General features: G+C 48.3%; 1 protein-coding gene across 1 annotated transcript in view; it reads left to right on the top strand.

Moving 5' to 3' along the window:
- Positions 1–21,305, top strand: part of LOC144955127 (uncharacterized) — a 38,642-nt gene that overhangs the window by 12,459 nt on the left and 4,878 nt on the right. The window contains 2 exon segments of the mRNA XM_078885459.1: positions 19,562–19,884; positions 20,753–20,947. Coding sequence (XP_078741585.1) covers positions 19,858–19,884; positions 20,753–20,947 — 222 coding nt within the window. The 5' untranslated portion in view covers positions 19,562–19,857.

The raw sequence follows: 21,305 nt of genomic DNA on the forward strand, positions 1-21,305 counted from the left end.
TCTTGTGAGAGCCTGGATGACTGTATCAATCTTGATTCGAAGCTTTCGTGACTGCAGCAATCCATCCTCTTTGGTTCTTTCGGTAAAGTCACGTAGGTAGAAAAAGGAAATAAAATAATAAAAATAATCTATCACGACGTTTCGATCGCAACACAAGCGGTCGTCCTCAGGCGGAGAAAAGAATCCAGCCGTGTAACTGCTGAACCAGCGAGAGATATTATTTATTTTCTTTTTCTACATCCGTGACTTTACCGAAAGAACCAAAGAGTATGACTACATCAGTTTCCATGAATCATATGCGTTTTCATAGTTTGTGAAATGCAGGCATTATGGTATTTGATATATTTTCTTTCATATGATGGAATGTATGTGGTGAATGGTGGTAAAAAAACTACATTTTTGTTCTAAATCCAGCTTGCTCAAGTGCTTGATTTTCCTCTAATTCGTGTTATTTGGCTCTCTATGCTCTATATGAACATTATATATACGTATAACAGAAGGCTCATGGATCTATACATTTTTGCAAGTAAGTTTTGTCTCAGTTTTTTAATGGAACGATTGAGACAATAAAAATGTCTAATTTATGTGTAAGCTTTAGTAAATAGTGCCGCTTGTTTGTATCCAACAGCTGTTCTGTGCTTCAATAATGATGTCCGGTAATTTCGTTTTTGGGGGGAACTCTGTTTTTTTTGTCATGCCAAAAAAAGAAATGAGCATAAAAACAGAGAAAGGGAAGTTGATGATTGGCAAATCGCAAAGACTAGCCCTGAGAAAGAAAGATGGAACCATAACCAATGGTAAAGACAGTACCATGAACATAGCGGAGGATCTATATACGGATATCTATCGCAAGCACATATCTCAGGAAACATTACTTTTCAGTTAAGAATGTTCCAGATTTCAGACTATATGTACATTATACTGGTAGGAACCTCCTGGTTACACCAGCCCACAGGGGATTATTGTGTCCGTCCGTCGTGCAGAGAGGGGCTGGGTGGGGAGGGAGGGGCTGGGTGGGGAGGGAGGGGCTGGGTGGGGAGGGGCTGGGTGGGGAGGGTGGGGAGGGGCTGGGTGGGGAGGGTGGGGGGTGGGAGGGGTGGGCCTGGGTGGGGAGGGGCTGGTCACCCCGTGGTGCCCTATTTGCGGAATACACCACGCCGCCGTTGACCCTGGCCATTGACCGAGCAACCCAACGTTCCTACCAGCTCCCTCCGCAGCAATGTGTTATGTATTTGTGAGTTCATGGGGTTCCTGCCATACTTAATAACTGGCCAAACATATGAAGAAAACAACCTCTGAATTATGTTATTATAGTTGCTATTACTATATTATTAGTAGTGTAATAGTTCTTGTAACATTCAAAGAGGGAGAAAGTCAAAGACAGAAAAACGGTGTGAAATAGAGACAAGTTGGCAGGCTCAGATACAGAGAGAGTTGGGCAAACAGACATGAAGACTAACAGAAGGACATGAAGAGATCGTGATACAGAGAGACAGGGAGCCACAGAGACAGACACGGAGACAAAAATACAAGTTCAACTTGAACGTTTTATATCGAAGAAACTGACTGTTCAAGCAAAACGTGTCGGGAATCAAGTCTTAACTCACACCCACCTCAAAAAAATGTATCTCATTTGGAAATTCGATAGTCGTAATATAAACACGATCTTTACACCTATTTTAATAAAAACAAGATACCTTGCGCAAGACTAGTAAGCGGTGGTGCAAACTTGTGCAATGCTGTGATTCAGTGCATTGGGGTGAGCGGTTCTTCAACTTCAGCCGCAACAGTTTGGAATGCTGTTTTAGGATTTGTTTGGCACACACCACATCATCTCGCCTTGTTTTGTATGTAATTAAATTTCAACCTGTTCATCAAATCATCGCAATACTGTATAGGGGTACAATAAAACATGATTATAGATCGGCATACCTAGTGCTCTGGTGCTGGTGCCTTACACCCATACTTCGAGTCAACCTCGCATCGTTCAGAAAAATGTAAAATAAAAAATGAAGCCCTGGAGGTAAGGGTTGGTGGACCACGCAGAGATGTGTGAAACTTCTAAATGCACATGGTTGCAAGGTGGCCAAGATACGGCAATGCAAGCAGACTCTTGAATGCATGTGTGTTGAGCTTTTGGCGTTATCATCTCTTGTTGTGTACGAGTTCTTCTCTAGGTTCCCCAGTTTTGTCCCAGGCACAATATACTCGTATGTAGAATTAATTAAAAAAAAAACATTATAATGTAGGACTCTCCTCTAGTCGAATATAATGGAAGTTTTCACTCCAGAAACTTGAGACTTGGTAAGGCTTTCCCTTTTAAAATAAAGGGTATTAATGCATTCGTTTACAATTACATTTCCAGTCCTCTGCCAATCCAATGATGGATTAAGTTCCTCTCGCTGTCGGGGTTTGGCCAAACTTCACTGCTGTGGTTAGTGTGCGTTGGTGTGTGAAGAGCAGAGGTGGGACAAAGTCATTGTTATGCAAGTCCAAGTCGAGTCGCAAGTCATCAAATTCATGACTCGAGTCTGACTCGAGTCCAAGTCACATGACTCGAGTCCACATCTCATAGGTGGGACAAAGTCATTGTTATGCAAGTCCAAGTCGAGTCGCAAGTCATCAAATTCATGACTCGAGTCTGACTCGAGTCCAAGTCACATGACTCGAGTCCACACCTCTGGTGAAGAGCCCAGGGCTGATTCGGATATCATTCACCACTCACATTAACCTTACAATATATCATTATTATCATGACTATATATAAAAAAAACTCGTAAAATGTATACGACGCAAATAATTTAAAAGTGGTGTCATTTTCTAAATCCCCTTCTAATGACTGTAGAGAGACCCAGTGAGACGGGGACAAGGTGAGAGAGACACAACACATAAATGTTGGGCCTCAACAAAATGGCGACTCCCATGCACGTGTGTTTGCCTGAATCCCATGCCCACAGAAGCCACCGTCTCCACAAGACACTGCGTTTGTTCGATCCCTTTATGAGAGTGTATAATGTACAGTAGTGCTTTGTAAGGGTGCGTGATTGAGAAGGAAAAATAGAGTTTGCGATTACAGTGATTCGCTCCAAGTGACATCACCACTGTATGAGTGACGACACACCGCACTGTTAACTCCACCATTAACAACCGCCAGTAACAGCAGGGACATCAGTGCACCGTCTTGCAATCAGTGATCAGTACCAATAGCTTGGCTACACTGGTAATATTACAGCACTACCCTTATTAACAATACAATTAGCATCACTACATTTACTGATAGAATTACATAATAAATAAATAAGTTGTATCATCACAGTGTCACTAGACTTACTACCACAGTAGCAATTTACATGATTAATGTTATTACTGCACTACCACGATAATATATACTAGTTATACTACAAATGTTTAGCTCTAACTACACAAATTACATCTTTACACTCTCACCTTTATTACAATATTAACATGACTTACTAAACTATAGTAGTCTATTAAAATATACAAGCTAATGTATAATCACGGTAATATAAATATTACATTACTATTCACTCGCATCACCGCACTACTCGCATAACTACACTAACTGTCAAAAAATGGAATTGTGAATAACTACTGTAATACAACATCAACATTACACCACAGTAATTGTGCGATATCTCAATGCTGGACAGGTTTTATTGACCTTCGTGCTTATCAGTGAGCCACCACTACTCACAGCATCGCATATGGGTACTAGTATGATTTTGAAAAGAGGCATACACCACGTGCCTGGGATATTGTAAATGAAGATTGGATAAGCAGTTTTCTAGCCAATAAACATAATTATGTTATTTTATACCTACGTGACTTTACCGAAATAACCAAAGAGTATATAATTATTGGGTCAAAGCTAATAGTTTGTTTTAAATTAATATTAAACCTGGTTCACCTAAACAACACATGGTATGCTTTCACATGACTCATTCTTGAAATTTGCTGGAGTGGTTTCGAGGGAGCACTTCTCAGGACAAACTTGCAGGCAAACGTGAAGATTACCCGCAAATTTATGTAGATTAGTGAAAAATGGCTGCATGTGTGTGTTTTTTATTACATGATCAAAATAGAAAAATCCTCAAGATTTTGACAGGTAATGAGAATTAACATGCACAAAGATGCAAAGGGTACCCATGCGGTGCACAATCTCCAAATATATTCACAAGTTGTTCCCTCGGTTTTGTACGAATTCTCCACAACCACTCCAGTTTCTTCCTGCAAAGCAGCAACAACAAAGAAACACTCGCTAAAGAATTGGCCAAACCCCACGAAGTGCAGGACTCAAATAAAATCGAGTTTTTAGACTCCTAAAACCTTTCCTAGGCGAGTAAATCATAATATCTGTCTCCTGCGTTTCAGTGGCTAAACTCGGCCAAGTCTTTAGGTTTACGACCAAATCACATTGGCCGGTTGTTGGTAGCTAAAATTGGCCAAACCCCACTTTGTGCAGGACCCAAATCAAATCGAGTTTTGAGACTCCTAAAACCTTTCCCAAGTCGAATAAATAATTATGTCTGTCCCCTGTGTCTCGGTGGCTAAACTCGGCCAAGTCTTAAGGTTTACGACCAAATCACATTGGCCGGTTGTTGGAAGCTAAAATTGGCCAAACCCCACTTTGTGCAGGACCCAAATCAAATCGAGTTTTGAGACTCCTAAAACTCGATTAAATAATTATGTCTGTCCCCTCTGTTTCGGTGGCTAAACTCAGCCAAGTCTTTAGGTTTACGACCAAATCACATTGGCCGGTTGTTGGTAGCTAAAATTGGCCAAACCCCACTTTGTGCAGGACCCAAATCAAATCGAGTTTTGAGACTCCTAAAACCTTTCTAAGTCGAATAAATAATTATGTTTGTCCCCTGTGTCTCGGTGGCTAAACTCAGCCAAGTCTTAAGGTTTACGACCAAATCACATTGGTCGGTTGTTGGAAGCTAGAATTGGCCAAACCCACTCTGTACAGGAGCCTCATCAAAGCGAGTTTTGAGACTCCTAAAACCTGTCCTAGATGCGTAAATAAAGAGGTCTATTCTGGCACCTCGGTGTCTTAACGCAGCCAAGTCTTAAGGTGTGTGACCAATAACATTGGTCGGTTGTTGGAAGCGAAGCAGGTTGAAGCCCGGTTAGATGGGTGATCAGTCAGACTACGTGACACACTGACACACTATCACACATACGGTACGAAAGAAGTTCAGCACACAAACTAAAACTGTAACAGGCAGTCACATACACTAGAACCCTCTGTGCTTCATAGACAATACATCACACACAGACTCTTTAAGAGCCAAATATTACATCACACACTATAACACACTGCACTTGATAATAAATCAAAAACGCGATAACAGTCAAACACTACAATCACAGACACTAACATATGCATTACTCGCATACAGACACGACACATGGACTACATCACTCACTGTAACACAGACACTCCACCTCACATCCTATCACCCCACAAAAACAAAGATAGCCTTAACAGACTGTTGGGGCCAGTGCTGTTAGCGAGCACCTATCAAGGCGGAAACGACTTGATAGGTTGGGTGGCCAACACCACGCCTGGCCGCCTTTGTCCCCCCAGTGTCGATGTTTATAACACACCGCACCAGTGACTCATTTGAGGCTGAGTCGATCTCGGGGAGGCCCAGGACCGGTTCAGATAATCGTCACTGGTGTTGGCCGTGAGCAGGAATCGAACTCGGTCGCCAGGCTCGTAGTGCAGCGCCCGAACCACTGCACTACCGCTCCCCATACTCAACCACACACTTAGACACACACTATAACCCCCTCCACACACACACAGAAACACCACCACACAGTCAGACACACACTATAATAACCTCCTCACACACAGACACTCCACCAAAGAAACACCCCCCCCCACACACACAGACACACACTATAATAACCTCAATACACACACAGACACTCCACCAGACACACACTATACCCCCCACCACACACTCAGACATACCCTTTAGCCTCCACACACAGACACTCCACCACACATCAGTCACACACTACAATAACCTCAACACACACGCAGACACTCCACCAGACACACACTATACCCCCACCACACACTCAGACATACCCTTTAGCCTCCACACACAGACACTCCACCACACATCAGACACACACTATAACCTCCAAAGACAAAGCTCCCCCGTATAGCCTTAACAGACTGTTGGGGTAAGTGCTGTTAGCAAGCACCTCTGAAGGCTGGCACGGCACGCGAGGGGGTGGGTGGCCAGCACCACGCCCGGCCGCCTTTGTCTCCCCCTGTGGCGATGTTTTCTACACACCGCACCAGGTACTGTACTAATTTAAGGCTGAGTCTACCTAGGGGAGGCTCAGGACCGGTTCGTCACCGGCGCCGGCCGTTAGCAGGAATCAAACCCGGGTCGCCAGGTTCGTAGCGCAGCGCCCTGACCGCCTGCACTACCGCTCCCCGACACTCCATCACACACTCCATCACACACTCCAACAACAATAACCGTCATTCGCAACTAAGTAGCGGTGACGTCACCACGACGCTTGTGCCAGGCTATGTGAACGTTGAGGCCACGTGAAGTGTCGAACGCCCGCTGGCAGGAGGTCACGGGGCAGACCCAGGTGCCACGGGTCGACTGACTGAGATGACCGAGATGACTGGCTGATGCACCACCTGTGCCCCCTACTGTGCCAACTTGCTGTGCTTTAGCACCCGGCGCTCCGCTCGATGTGAACGTCACTCCACCGCCAGTAGCGTCCTTCACGAGCCTCCTCCACTGAGGCCGATCTTGACACCGCTGGTACCAGTCATCGGCAAGTCCACTCAGCTCCACATCCTCCTGTATCACATGACTCCATCTCTTCTCTAGCCCGTGCCAAGCCCGTTTAGCCCCCTCTATCCGGCCGAATAAAAGCGGTTTAGGCATGCGGTGGCTGGGCATGCGGGCTACATGACCCAGCCAATGCAGTCTTGCCTGCTGGAGGAGCTCACCGATTAGACTTTGTCCAGATCTTTAAGGAATTGTGAGCTCCTCACACAAGCCAGCCTGGTTAAACCCAGGATGGATCGTAGGCAGGCCAGCCTAAATGTTTCAAACCGGCGAAGATGTTCCATTAGGGGGGTCCACGTTTCGCAAGCGTAGAGAAGGGAGGGAATGACTGTGGCCAAGAAGACCTGAAGCTTCGTGCGGAGTGACAGACCAGGTAGCTTCCACACAGCGTTACGCAACCGATGAAAAGATAATGCCGCTAGACTGATTCGGAGTGAGACCTCTGCTGTCAAATCGAAGCTGGTCATGAGCACACTGCCCCGTTATGGGAAACTCTCCACTCTTTCCACAACTGCCCTATCACCAATTGGGAGTTGTGGGGGTGGAGTGTCCATGATACAAAATACCCAGGCAGGTGCTTAGTTTTGGTGGGGTTGATGGTAAGGCCCCACCTCTTAGTGGCAAGCTCCAGGTTCAGCAACAGCGCCTCCAACTCCTCCTCTGAGTGAGCAGCAATTACCAGATCGTCGGCATACATAACATGGTTGAGACCGCACCTGGGCATTGATCAGCCTCCCATTGTATCTGTACCTGATGGAAATTATTCTGGTACAGCTATTGAAGGCTTCACGAACTATGTGGTCGAAATAGATGTTAAATAATGTGGGAGCCAGAGGACATCCCTGTCGCACCCAAGGTGAACAGGGAATGGCTCTGACTCCCGGCCACGTAGTTTTACCCGGGCCCGCTCACCATCATGAAGGTCCTTAATGATCATGAGCAGAGGGTCAGGGACTCCGAAAGCACGAAGAACAACCCGGAGCCCAGGCCTACTGATGGTATCATAAGCCTTGACCAGGTCAATAAAGCAGAGATGTAGGTCTTGTTGGCATTCCCTACACCTCTGCTGTAGCAGACGGACAGAAAATATGGCATCTGTGCAGGACCGCTCTTTCCTGAAACCGCATTTGGGCTCCACAAGCCTCTCCTCAGCATGCCTAGCAAGGCGATGTTGAATAATCCTTGCAATGACCTTTCCCGGCACACTGAGGGGTGAGATGCCCCTGTAGTTGTTACAGTCTGTGCGGTCCCCTTTCTTAAAGAGGGGGACCAGGGCATCCTTCCAATCCTGTGGAACCCGTCCAGTGGTCCAGACTGTTGTTATGATGTCATGTAGGGTAGTCTGTGCACAAACGCCACCCTCCCTCAGCATTTAACTTGGGAGATCATCTTTGCCCGGTGCCTTTCCTGGTCTCAGACTCCAGATCGCCTTCAGTACTTCCTCAACAGATGGCACCTCATTTGGGTGACTTCTTTTTCCAATATTTTGTCCCACGATGTTTTCACCAAATCTGCAAACCTGGTCCTGGGAGTCGGATATTGGATCACCGTTCTTTCTCCAAATGATGGTAATAGGTGTGGCACTGCAGGTTACTTTTTTCATGGAGTTAAAGAGCAACTTGTGATCGCGGGCAATTGAGGCAGACTCCATCTCCCCAGCAACCCGTGACCACCACCCATCCTTGCAGCGCCTCATGGCTCTCTGAATCTCCGAGCGAAGGCTGCGGTAAGCCTCATTTTCTGATGTGGGATACTGCAGATGGTGAGAGTGGGCTTGTCACTTTTTCTCAGCCAGCCTGAACATCTCCTCTGTGAGCCAGGGTCTCTGGGGGAGTCTGGACCGTGTACCCAAAGCAGCCATTGCAGCCGCATGAGCTACAATCCTAAACCTCACCCATTTCCCCTCGACATCAGGATGAGTGGGGGACGATGCCAACCCCAGCCGCAAGCGATGATGAAATTCTCGCAACTTTTATCAGCTAGCTGAGACCATACCACTATGGGTTTGAATGGGGTCCTGGGTGTACACCCACCACCGGAGTGGAAGAATGGCAGGCGCATCTTACAGATGACAAGTCGATGGTCAGTGGGTAGATCAGCTCCACGGTAGGTCCTGGTGTCAAGGACATGGGCCCGCATCCGCTGTTTTGTCACTATGTAGTCCAGAAGATGTTCTTGCTTGGACCCGGCATGCATCCATGATGTTGTGTGGATGCGCCGATGCCGGAACAGCGTGTTGGTAATTACAAGCCCATAGGCTGCACAAAAATCGAGCAGCCTCCTGCCGTTGTTATTGAGCTGATCTGGCCCATGCCTTCCAATCACTCCAGACCAAGTGGCAGCATCATGACCAACTCAGGCATTGAAGTCACCCAACAAGATGACTCTATCCCGAGGGGCCACTTTAGCTTGCACCTGTGACAGGAAGTCGTAGAAGGCATCTGACTCATCGGCCTTGCCTGCATCCCTCCACGGATGTTCGTCTTCGGTGGGGGTATAAGCAACCACGACCACCACTCCTCGCCTCTGGTTGATGGGAAGGCGAGCCCAAAGTAGCCTGGGGCTTACAGCTTCCCACACCTCTCCGCCACGCTCCCACGCCCCCTCCATTCTTTTGGTCAGAAGAAGAGCCACTCCCTGTTGTTTGGCAGTCTCCTGCCCCGATTAGAGGCAGGAGCCAGAGCCGGTCCACCGGACCTCCTGAATACCACAGAGATCTAGGCGGTACCGGTCCAGCTCCCGACAGAGGAGTGGCAGTCTCTCCTCCCCAGTGAGCGTTCGAACATTCCACGTCGCCACCTGTGTTGGGTTTTTGTTGTTTCTGGAGGAGCCCCGAGGGTAAGGATTCAGTCTCCTGGCTCCACCAAATGGGGTTTGGCCAGGAGACGTCATAGACGCCTGTCCCCCCGGGGCCTCCGGCACAAGCTTAATTAAATTTTTTAATCGTGGTTTGGTGGTAATTAATTGAAGGTGGAGGGGTTACCAGCCACTCGCTCCCGTTCAGAGCCCCCATTTGGCCGCTGTGGTGGTTACAATTGCCATGAGGGGAATGGCCAATCTAAGTTGGCCCTCCCCCCACGGCACTGCCCACCACAGCGTTGCCGTCCGGCACAAACGAGGAGGTAGGGGGTTGTTTTTGACGGAATGGTGAGGATATGTATGTAACCTCCACACACACACAGACACTCCACCACACACTCTCAAAAAGCTATAACCCCCACACACGCAGGCACTCCACCACACACTCCCACCCATGTACACTCCCTCGCACGTGCCCGTGTGCTCATTTGCATGAACCCGGTGAACCCGCCTTGCGAAATGTAGGGCGCAGGGGGGAGAAGCTGGGAGGGAGTGAGGAGTTGGGGGGGGGGCACAGCGCGGGGGGGGGGGGGAGCACGTGGGGGAGGGAGGAGGGGACGGGTGAGCGTCTGAAACAATGAGACGGGCGGGATCCCTGGCGGTGATGGAGTGAGGATGGGAAGGGTGAGGATGGGAAGGGTGAGGATGGGAAGGGTGAGGATGGGAGGGGCGAGGATGGGAAGGGTGAGGATGGGAAGGGTGAGGATGGGAGGGGTGAGGATGGGAAGAGTGAGGATGGGAGGGGTGAGGATGGGAAGGGTGAGGATGGGAAGGGTGAGGATGGGAAGGGCGAGGATGGGAAGGGCGAGGATGGGAAGGGCGAGGATGGGAAGGGTGAGGATGGGAAGGGTGAGTATGGGAAGGGTGAGGATGGGAAGGGTGAGGATGGGAAGGGTGAGGATGGGAAGGGTGAGGATGGGAGGGGTGAGGATGGGAAGGGTGAGGATGGGAGGGGTGAGGATGGGAAGGGTGAGGATGGGAAGGGTGAGGATGGGAAGGGTGAGGATGGGAAGGGTGAGGATGGGAAGGGTGAGGATGGGAGGGGTGAGGATGGGAAGGGTGAGGATGGGAAGGGTGAGGATGGGAGGGGTGAGGATGGGAAGGGTGAGGATGGGAAGGGTGAGGATGGGAGGGGTGAGGATGGGAGGGGTGAGCATGGGAAGGGTGAGGATGGGAAGGGTGAGGATGGGAGGGGGTTGGGGGGAGGCGGTGAGGAGAGAGGAGGGACACGGTCGGACTGGTGGGACCACGTGGGGTGGTGAGGGGTTAAATGGTAATGGTGAGGATAAGAGTGGGAGGGAGTGGTGGTACGTGTATATATGTAGAACTTCTCTCCCACCGTGCGTAGCCAGCCGTGCTAATCGGAGGTGCGGCAGATTTTCGAGGGGTGAGGATGTGAGCGGTGAGTGGTGAGGACAGAAGGTGGTTACGGGGTAATGGGTTGATAGTGCAAGGGGTGGCTGGCTGCAACGTGGACATGAGAGAGTGGTACAGCAATAGATTCTTGATTATATCAGTGTGGATGCTTGCGTATGTTATCCCTTCTAATGCATTGGATGTTTTGTTTTTGTCCGGGTACTGTGGTTACCCCCATATGGAGATGACGAAATGGGAAATGTCCAAACATTACCTTGCAGAATCCTCCAGAGGGTCTTAAGACTTAGTGAGGCTTTTCCAGCATGAATTAAGGCATTAATAGTATGTGAAAGGTGATTAATGAAGGGGGTGATGGCAGATTGCTGAGATGTGATATTTTACTCGTAATTAACTCGATCGAGGTGGAGTTGTGGCACGGTGATTAGCACACTGCACTATAAACCTGGCTAGCTATGTTCGATTCTCAGCCACGGCCCAACATTCATTGGTGTGTGATATCTGAACCAGAGTGCTATCCAACGCTCGCTCGGCCGGGGAGACTCTTTGACTTAAAGAATATGCACAAATACAATGGACACACCCACATAGTTGCGACACACATGCAACGGCAAAGACATATTTAGCGATAATGGAATTTCCAGATCTGAACACGACCTGGGCCCATCCCTGCACGAGTTTAATCCGGTTTCTCCAGACAGTGAAAATCTGCGTCTCTGAAACTGTTCTTAGACCCAACAACATCAACAACTTGCATTTAAATTGCACCCCTAACTTGACAGGTTTTCTATTTTGGCATTTTTCGACCCTAGGTGAAACTCCAGCTGATGGTAGCTGTCCCTTGTGTTGTGAGCCGGCCTTGACATTTAATTTATGGGGTGTGACTTTTCACTGTGATCCCAAACCTCCCATGATCATCATTATTTCTATCACCTGATGTCACATATGTTACGTTCTCTTTAAAGGGGTTGGTCAACAGAAGTGGAAATTGCACTCTCTTGCGAGTGGAGGCAAGATGGTGCTTATTTCTTTTTATATACCTTCGAGCAATATGATGATGTCATATCATCCCACTGGGGGGTTGAGTATCTGAAATCCCAACTTTGCAACTCAGTCGTGTGCTCTCTGTGCTTGCAGTGACACATGTTATGTTGGTGTTATGCAAACAATTACATGAATTTGTTTAATAAAAATCCTAATTGAATAACTCGTGTACATACGAATCGTATTCCATCGTACGCAACTGTGGAGGGCAGGGGTTGGTGGATCACGCAGTGATCACCCTGCGCCGTGAGGACCCCCGAACGCAATGGCCTGCGAGACGGCCATTACATCGCGGCACGGCAAGATGGGTTCCAGGCCTGTGTGCCGTGCGTTCTAAGGATTATCCCCTCGTTTGCATGAGGTTTCCCTAACCACTTGTTTTCTTGCCCACAAAATAGAAGGAAAAAAACCCTCAACAAAGACTTTGCCAAACATTCCAACGCAGCAGACTCTTCAAAACGAGTCACATGACTCCAATGCACTTGGGGTATTCACAACCGGCAAAACATTTACTGCCATTACCTTGGTAGGGCAATGGCATAGAGTTATAACCAGCCATAGAAAATTGAGTTTACTGAAAAGTGCATTTGGGTGGAGTGGTGATTGGTCTAGAGGGCACACAACCTTGGGAAATTCTGTAACCTTTGTCTGCTCTCTGAGGGTAAGTTGCCAGCCCTGTTGCCCAATGTTGGTGCAGTGGGCAGATTTGTTCCAGATTTTGGTAATCGTTTACATTTTTTGTCGTGGGTGAAGCCGGCGCAGCAACTGTCGTTGGCAGCGATTGTCCTAAACACTGCACATTTTGTCGTGGTCTTCAGGATTTTCCTGGGCAGATAAATCACTTTTAATGAGAAGTCAACGTGTATATTAAACATGTCTTGGTGGTGGGCATGAGGGTGGCAGGGGTTAGCGTACTATGCTATGAACCCTGCCACCTGAGTTCGATTCCCTCTCCATGGTTAGCATCGGTACTGAGTGAACTCTCATCTTGTCCTCGGCACTGACCAGCATGGTGAATTCACATTACTGATGCTTTCGATTTGAAGCTTTCGTGACTGCAGGGATTCATCTTCTTGGTTCTTTCGGTAAAGTCACGTAGAAGGGAAATAATAAAATAATAAAAATAAAACATAAAATAATATAAATAAAACATAATAAGATAATAAAAATAAAACTTATTAAAAAACTAAAAATAAAACATAATCAAATACAATTCTCACGACGTTTCGGCCACAACGCAAGCAGCGTTGTGGCCGAAACGTCGTGAGAATTGTATTTTATTATGTTTTATTTTTATTATTTGATTATTTCCCTTCTACGTGACTTTACCGAAAGAACCAAGAAGATTACCGATGCTCATTATCAGCTCAAAGAGATAGTTGGCTTAATCCAGGACTGGAATTTGAATTAATTAAATGAAAATCACTGTGCTCATGGAGTGAGGAAAACTGCACAAATGAGACGGAGCAATTCCTTTCACGCGTACAAATGGGTGCAAAGGAAACTTGCAATGATTACCTTTTATATTGTTAGACGCTCTGTCTGGAGGGTACGTTCACCTAATCTTGCACGCAGCCAGGCATTTGGAAGAGGTTAACAACTTTATTTTTGACGCATGTGCTATTTGGGCCTGTGCAACCACTGCCAACGCAGTATTGCACATTGTTTACTCTGCAAATGGTGGCTGCGTCTGGCAGAGGGAAGGAAGCGATGACGAGGTGTGTTGGCACCAACCCCACACAGGCCATGGTGACCTAGTGGCGTCAACACACGGAGTAATATTACTTACTACAGAGTAATATATGTTTACTTGACTTGTAAGAGCATAATAGCATCCTTGTGTCCGAGGCCCTCCGTGTTTCATCGAAATGTGGGGCGAGACTCAAATCCTCCCCATGGGTGGTTTTTTGACCATACTTCACCAGACTGGTCTCAGTAGGGGATGGTCAAGGAGGGAGGTCCAAGGCAGGGTTCAGATACTACTCAACACTGATGTTAGCCGTGGTCGGGAATCTTAACTCGACTAGCCCCTGAGTCGACAGTGCACCGCAGCTACTCAATCACAGATTGTCACGTGACTTTGATTGTAGAACATTTTACTAATTATATGAACGCCCATATTGCTTTTATAATCAATGTTTTAAATATATTCGAGGTTAATAGCGACGATTGATCTTGAAATGTTTAAATTCAACAATAGTATTTTGAACGGGTACATTGATCAATGGACGGTTTTGTGGCGGTGTATATATTTAAGTTTATACAATGCAGAACTTTTGACTGACTCTGTCCTGAGTGATACCAATCAACAATCTCTGCACCGTCATCAAATTGAAAACATTGGTTTACATTGTGCTGAATCTCAGCTTTCTAGCCCTTGTGGAACATCACGAGATTTCACACCGCTCAGTGCTGATCGTCGTTTACGAATTCGAGAGTAACCCTGCACGGGATCGCTTTTATGAACACAACTCAAATATAATGTCCCTATCATGAGATGTTTTTTTAATGCTTTCTGTATTATAATAATAATGAATACCAATGAAGTCATGGGCCCAACAGGATAATGGCTACTAACGCTATTGCTTCATTCCCTCAGCCGGGTAATAATCTCTACACTAAATTTCGATTTAAAGCTTTCGTGACTGCAGGGATTCATCTTCTTGGTTCTTTCGGTAAAGTCACGTAGAATGGAAATAATAAAATAATAAAAATAAAACATGAGAATTATTTTATTATGCTTAAATGTTATTATTTTATTATTTCCATTCCCATGTGAGAATAAAACATAATAAAATAATTCTCACATGAGAATTATTTTATGATGTTTTATTATTATTATTTTATTATTTCCATTCTCATGTGAGAATTATTTTATTATGTTTTCTTTTTATTATTTTATTATTTCCATTCTACGTAAATAAAACATATTAAAATAATTCTCACATGGGAATTATTTTATGTTTTCTTTTTATTATTTTATTATTTCCATTCTACGTGACTTTACCGAAAGAACCAAGAAGAATAATCTCTACACTAATATCTGTATCACACGTACGTAATAGGTAAATGTTACTGCCGAGTCGGCTCATTAGGATGGTTACTATTGTGTACTGGAGGTCGATACAATTATTACAAGGTTGTGAAATCAAGTGTTTGTGGTATGGAAATTCTGGGCTCCGTCACACGAATGTGGAAATTCTCCCCGCCCCACGCGTGTTGAAAAGGAAGACGTAGATTTATGTTTTAGTCCGATATAATTGTGTAATAATGCAAATGTAAACATTCCTCTGCAACAATCTTTTAAATAACATATGTAATGGAAGAAACTCAATCGCTATATGACAATTATCAGTGAGTTATACTGCACCGAAATATTATACTTTTAGCTGTATAATCGCACCATAATTATATATGCAATACAACAACACAATGCGTATGTAACAATATTCCATATCGTGTGCGCGGTGTATTCTCAGTAATCTGGCCGTGAGTTGCTTCGATACGGGATGCCAGCGATTATCGAACACCGTGCCACCTCCAGGTTGGCTCAGCCGTAAGTCTCATTTCGGATTTCGCGTAAACATTTACGCCATCTAACCCAAAAACAAACCTCTATTATTAAGGACGTAAGTCTCATATCGGACGTGTAAGCCAGACCCCCCCCCCCCTGCGACAAACACACGCAGCAGCAGCGCGTCAACACGCGGCCCCGTGTCGTCACAGGCCCCGTGTCGTCACAGGCCCCGTGTGACGCGTCACGAGCCCCACTGACCCAGTTCACTGGGCTCAGGTCCAGCAGCAACGAACCCAGTAACTCCCCCCAACCCCCCCGTTGCCCCCCCCCCCTCCTCTCACCGCCCACATTCTCACCCCCCACATCACCCCCCCCCGTTGCTCCCCCCCCGCCTCTCACCGCCCACATTCCCACTCGCCCGTCCCCATCACCCCCCCCCCCCGGGCTCACCCACCAGCCTCCCCCTTCTCAATCCCACACTCTCCTCTCCCATTGCCACACTCCGTCTCTCACTCCCACGCTAAACAGACTCAGCCCTCTCGTGCTCGTTCTCCCTCCAGCACCGTGCCCCTCGCAATCCCACACACCCCCCTCCCTCTCGCCCCCCCTCCAGCACCGTGCCCCTCGCAATCCCACACACCCCCCTCCCTCTCTCGCACTCCCTACCCCACCCTTCATCCCCACACCCTCCCGTTCACTCTCCCTCGGTGTCCCACTGCCACACTCCGTCTCTAACTCGCGCACTATCACACTCACCCCCCTCATCTCCCTCATCTCTCCCTCACCCCCCTCATCTCTCCCTCACCCCCCTCATCTCACACTCGTCCCCCTCATCTCTCCCTCACCCCCCTCATCTCACACTCACTCCCGTCTCTCACCCCCCACCCCTCTCCCTCCCTCGCCCCTCCCTCGCACAGTGTCTCACTCGCACAGCGTCTCACTCGCACATGCGCTCCCTGCACTCTCGCTCATCTCGTCGTCTATGAATACTGTCTGCATCCTGCCTCGTTCCCTCCCTCGCCCTCCCTCCCAGCTGTCTCAATATCTCCCCCTCCTCCTCTCACTCTTTCTCTTCATCATCGTCGTCGTAGGCCATGATCTATCCGCTGCTGGAACAAATCCGTCGTGATATCCCCTCGGTTGGTGGACGAAGAGGCCTTCCCACACCGTGTTGGTCACGTGCGTTGTTTGACCATACTTCACCACGTGTTGGTCACGTGCGTTGTTTGACCATACTTCACCACGTGTTGGTCACGTGCGTTGTTTGACCATACTTCACCACGTGTTGGTCACGTGCGTTGTTTGACCATACTTCACCACGTGTTGGTCACGTGCGTTGTTTGACCATACTTCACCACGGTAGTCAACGCAGATTGGTGACGCCCCCCTCCCTCCTCACCCCGCACTGACCACTCATGTTACTCACCACTGATGTGAGCCACAGCGAGTGATATCAGGGATTTAACTCAGGATTCCGGGTAAATAACAGTGCGCTAACCACTGCCCCACCCGACATAATGGACTGCTGTACATTTTCCCAATAATTCCTCCCTCCACCCCTCTAAATCTCTCAACACACACATACTGTCTCTCCCTCCCCTCGCTCTCCCCTCACTCCCTCTAGCAACTCTCTCTTGTCTCTGGGCATGACTCCAAGACAGTAACAGCAATCACGGTCTCTCTCGTAGATGTACAGAATTAGTCACGCTCTAGGTCCTATTTTAACACGAGCACGCATACGGTATACACTGCACATATCAACGGCAAGACGCCATCACAGCCAACGCCAGTAATGTCATAACACACCGCCATCGCTTCCTTCCTTCTGCCCAGATCCTGCAGCTGTTACGTCTCCCGACACCCTAACGCCCAATTTGTGCTCTGCCATCTGGCTTTGGCTCTAATCCTTGGTCACCAGCCTTGTGAGTGCCACTCCAATGCCACACGAGCGCCAACCATTACAATCGCCTCTTCCTGATTACATCTAAGGCACTTACTGGCCAGCTTCTATTATTAGCTTCAAATTTGCTTACCCAGTCCTGCCATGGAATTCTGAGTGTCGCCTGCTAAGCACCCTGCGTTTCAATGGCTGGAAGCTTCTGGGCGAGCCGCGTTTGGCGAGGTTCAACCGTGACTGTACATCCATGCAAGCTGGCTTTCTCGCGAACTTGGCCGTTCAGCGTCCCACCACGGCTGGGCAAAGGCCTCCAAAAGTGTCGTCCACTCTTCATGGTCTCTTGCCACTTTCGTCCGGTGCACTCTCCGCATCGTCTCTAACTTCATCACACCATCTAATTTAGTCCATCTGCCTTCTCTCCATCGGCCTCCATTCCATTGTTTGTTTATTGCCCATCTGCCATTGTAATGTCCTAACCACCTCCATTTCAAAGACATTACAAATTTCATAAAGAACAGCAAATATGAGCACTCCGCCACTATTCAAAATTGGTGTTTGGAAGCCCATCAAACACCTGCCCTGCTAACACAATACGTCTCTTGAACACCGCACAGTATTTGAGCACAGAATGTTGCACATCACGTATGTATGTTGAACTTGTTTCGCACCGTAGGTAGCCAGCCGTTGCTAATCGGAGGCGCAAAGTACACAATGTTCTCTGCTACTTCCACATTCCAACTTCCTACTGATACCAGTGACAAAGGTGCACAAAGCCTGGGCCTTAACATTGCCGAAACCCACCTCGTCAAAAACCAGATCAATGTTGGGAACTCCTCGCGTCTACGCACTTCCGCGCAGAGCCGGAGCGGTGGTTCCCAACCTGTGTGGTTTGTGGTCCAAGAGGCCGTGGGAAGTGATCCACAGAGCTCTTGCGGGCATTACTCATTATTTTGGCACGTCATGTTCTCGACTGCCCATGACACAGTTACGTACTTTCTATTTCATTCATGACTCGACACAGCTGGACATTGACTGAATCTGCTGATGGATTTTTTAAATAATTTATGGTGCTTTTTAAAATATGGTAGTTTGACATTTATGGAACAAAATATGTGTTATTGGTTCATAATGGTCCGTGAAAAGTTTTATTTGTGGGGTTGCCAGTGGGCCCGGTGGCCCGGAAAAGTTGTGTATCACTGATCTTGAGTAAGAATCTCATAAAAGAGGGAATGACTAAGCTGGGAAACACAGTGCAGCGTGAGAAATCCTCACGTCAACTGTCTGTAAAAAATGTTCTGAAATAAGCTCCCTTTTCTCGAGTGGCCACCAGATTGCGGGGGTGGGTGGGTGGCAGGGAGGGAGGGATACTGCGAGGTTAGCCAGAGGGGGGCGCTAGAGTCACGTGCCTTAGCAAACCTCCGCACCGCGCACCGTTCACACATCCCAAGGGTCGGCAATCTGTGCCTCTTTACGGACTACTTCGTAATGTAATATATGTATGTATGTTTCCATATGGATTGCGGCTCTTGAAATGCCGAGTTTTGTACCGAATTCGAAAAAAATGTCTCTTCTTGTTATTTTGATTGTCGACCACTGACTGATCCGAATGAGCCGCAAATGGCAAGTGGGTTTGGATTTTCGACTTTCTACTACGTTTGAAATGTACTCGGCGAAATAAATGATTAGCAAATTGTACCAACTCCCACAGCGTTTCAAACTTAGAACCTGCCTCAATAACGATGCATTTACAATCTGCAACTAAACAACAATTCCATCCGCAAATTGTTTCCCATGTGTACATCTGTATAAACTTCTCCACACTTTGTTTCATAGCATAGCAAATTGAGATGTAATGGCTGAAACCCAATTCATGATGCGTTCAGATAAAATATATGTTCAAGAATGGTGATGTCATCTTCATAGGCAAAGTATGCTGTGATTTACACGATGCTTTGCTTTTGTTGCGTATCGATCGTTGTTATATAAATCCCGTGTCCCCCACGTGTGCGTGAACAGGTGACAGTGGGAGAGACGTGAAACCGTTTACCGAGCCAAACGGTCTCAGTCTCACCTGAACCTATCCCCGCTTACAACCTCGACACCAGCTCAGGGAGAAGTCTGAAGAGGAGGAGGAGGAGGGAGAGGAGTACAACAACACGAGAAAACCAAGCGAGGCTATGATGGCTTCTTGCCCAGAGCCGCCCCTTGACTCTACGACCTGCGGGGGGTCACGTGACTCCACTTCTTCTCGTAGCGACGGCTCCCCAATGCAGCAACAGCCGTCGCACTTTCCGGCCGCACGCGGAAACAGGATGGCGGATCAAGCCGCCGGGTCCCAGGTAGGGGCCCCCCTGGTCGTAGTTTCTGTTCGGCGTGGCGTGAGACGCTTACCTGCCTCAGCCCTAACGATGATTCAGCTCCAGAGGTCGCAACTGGGTACCCGATACCCATACCCTACCCGATACCCGGCTACCCGTACCCGGCTGGGTACAGGTACGCGTAGCCGTTTGCGACCCTGGTGCGGCCGGGTACGGGTAGGCCGTGAGTCACTGGTGAGTAGCCGTTTGTCACTCATTTCGGGTAGGGTACGGGTACGGGTAGGGAACGGCTACCCGTACCCGTCCGGGTACGGGTACCCATTTGCGACCCTGGTGCGGCCGGGTACGGGTACGGGTAAGGAATCAAAACCCGTTTGCGACCTCTGTTCAGCTCCCAGGTCACCGCGGCATGAACTTGGTTCCTAGACCAGCAGCGGCGCCCGATCACCTGGGCCGGACCTTTTCACTGAACGTACCCATGCTAGGGTGACCTCCGTCATCTGCACATCAATTAACGGTGTTGGATAAGTTAATCATTCAAAGGTGATAATTTACGGTGAATTGTCATTCCATTGCTGAATGAAGGCCTCCCAAAGCTGTGTTGACCATGGGGGTTATTTCACCGTAATTGACCCGTGTTGGTCAGGGTGGGTTGCTGAAGGGTGGGAGCCCAGGATCATAACCTTTGGCTGTCCTCTAACACACAAGTGTTGCACTATTCTGCGAGAGAATAAAAATAATTATTCATCTCGGGGCCCGTTGCCAAAAGCACAATTGGTATAAACATTTGGAAATAGATTTATGTAAAACGTACAAAACCTACATTTTGTGTCGTGGGTTAACTGAAAACCCGTGTCGTTCCCCCATCCGCACCCCCTCGGGCACCCAGAATTCATCAGGAGGGTCCGGCTCTGGGCGGCGCAAGCGCGAGTTCACCCCGTCGGAGAAGAAGGACGCGTCGTACTGGGACAAGCGCAGGAAGAACAACGAGGCGGCCAAGCGGTCGCGCGAGAAGCGGAGACTCAACGACCTCGTGCTGGAGACGCGCGTGCTCGGCCTCCTCGACGAGAACGCGCGGCTCAAGGTGCTACACGGCAGCGTCGCACACCAGCGTCATACCAGCGTCACACCAGCGTCACACCAACGTCACACTAGCGTCACACCAGCGGCACACCAGCGTCACACACCAGCGTCATACCAGCGTCACACCAGCGTCACACCAGCGTCACACCAGCGGCACACCAGCGGCACACCAGCGGCACACCAGCGTCACACACCAGCGTCACACCAGCGTCACACCAGCGGCACACCAGCGCCACACCAGCGTCACACCAGTGGCACACCAGCGTCACACCAGCGGCACACCAGCGCCACACCAGCGTCACACCAGCGGCACACCAGCGCCACACCAGCGCCACACCAGTGTAACACCAGCGTCACAC

Source organism: Lampetra fluviatilis, chromosome 3 (genome assembly GCF_964198595.1).
Source record: "Lampetra fluviatilis chromosome 3, kcLamFluv1.1, whole genome shotgun sequence".
Lineage (NCBI taxonomy): Eukaryota > Metazoa > Chordata > Hyperoartia > Petromyzontiformes > Petromyzontidae > Lampetra > Lampetra fluviatilis.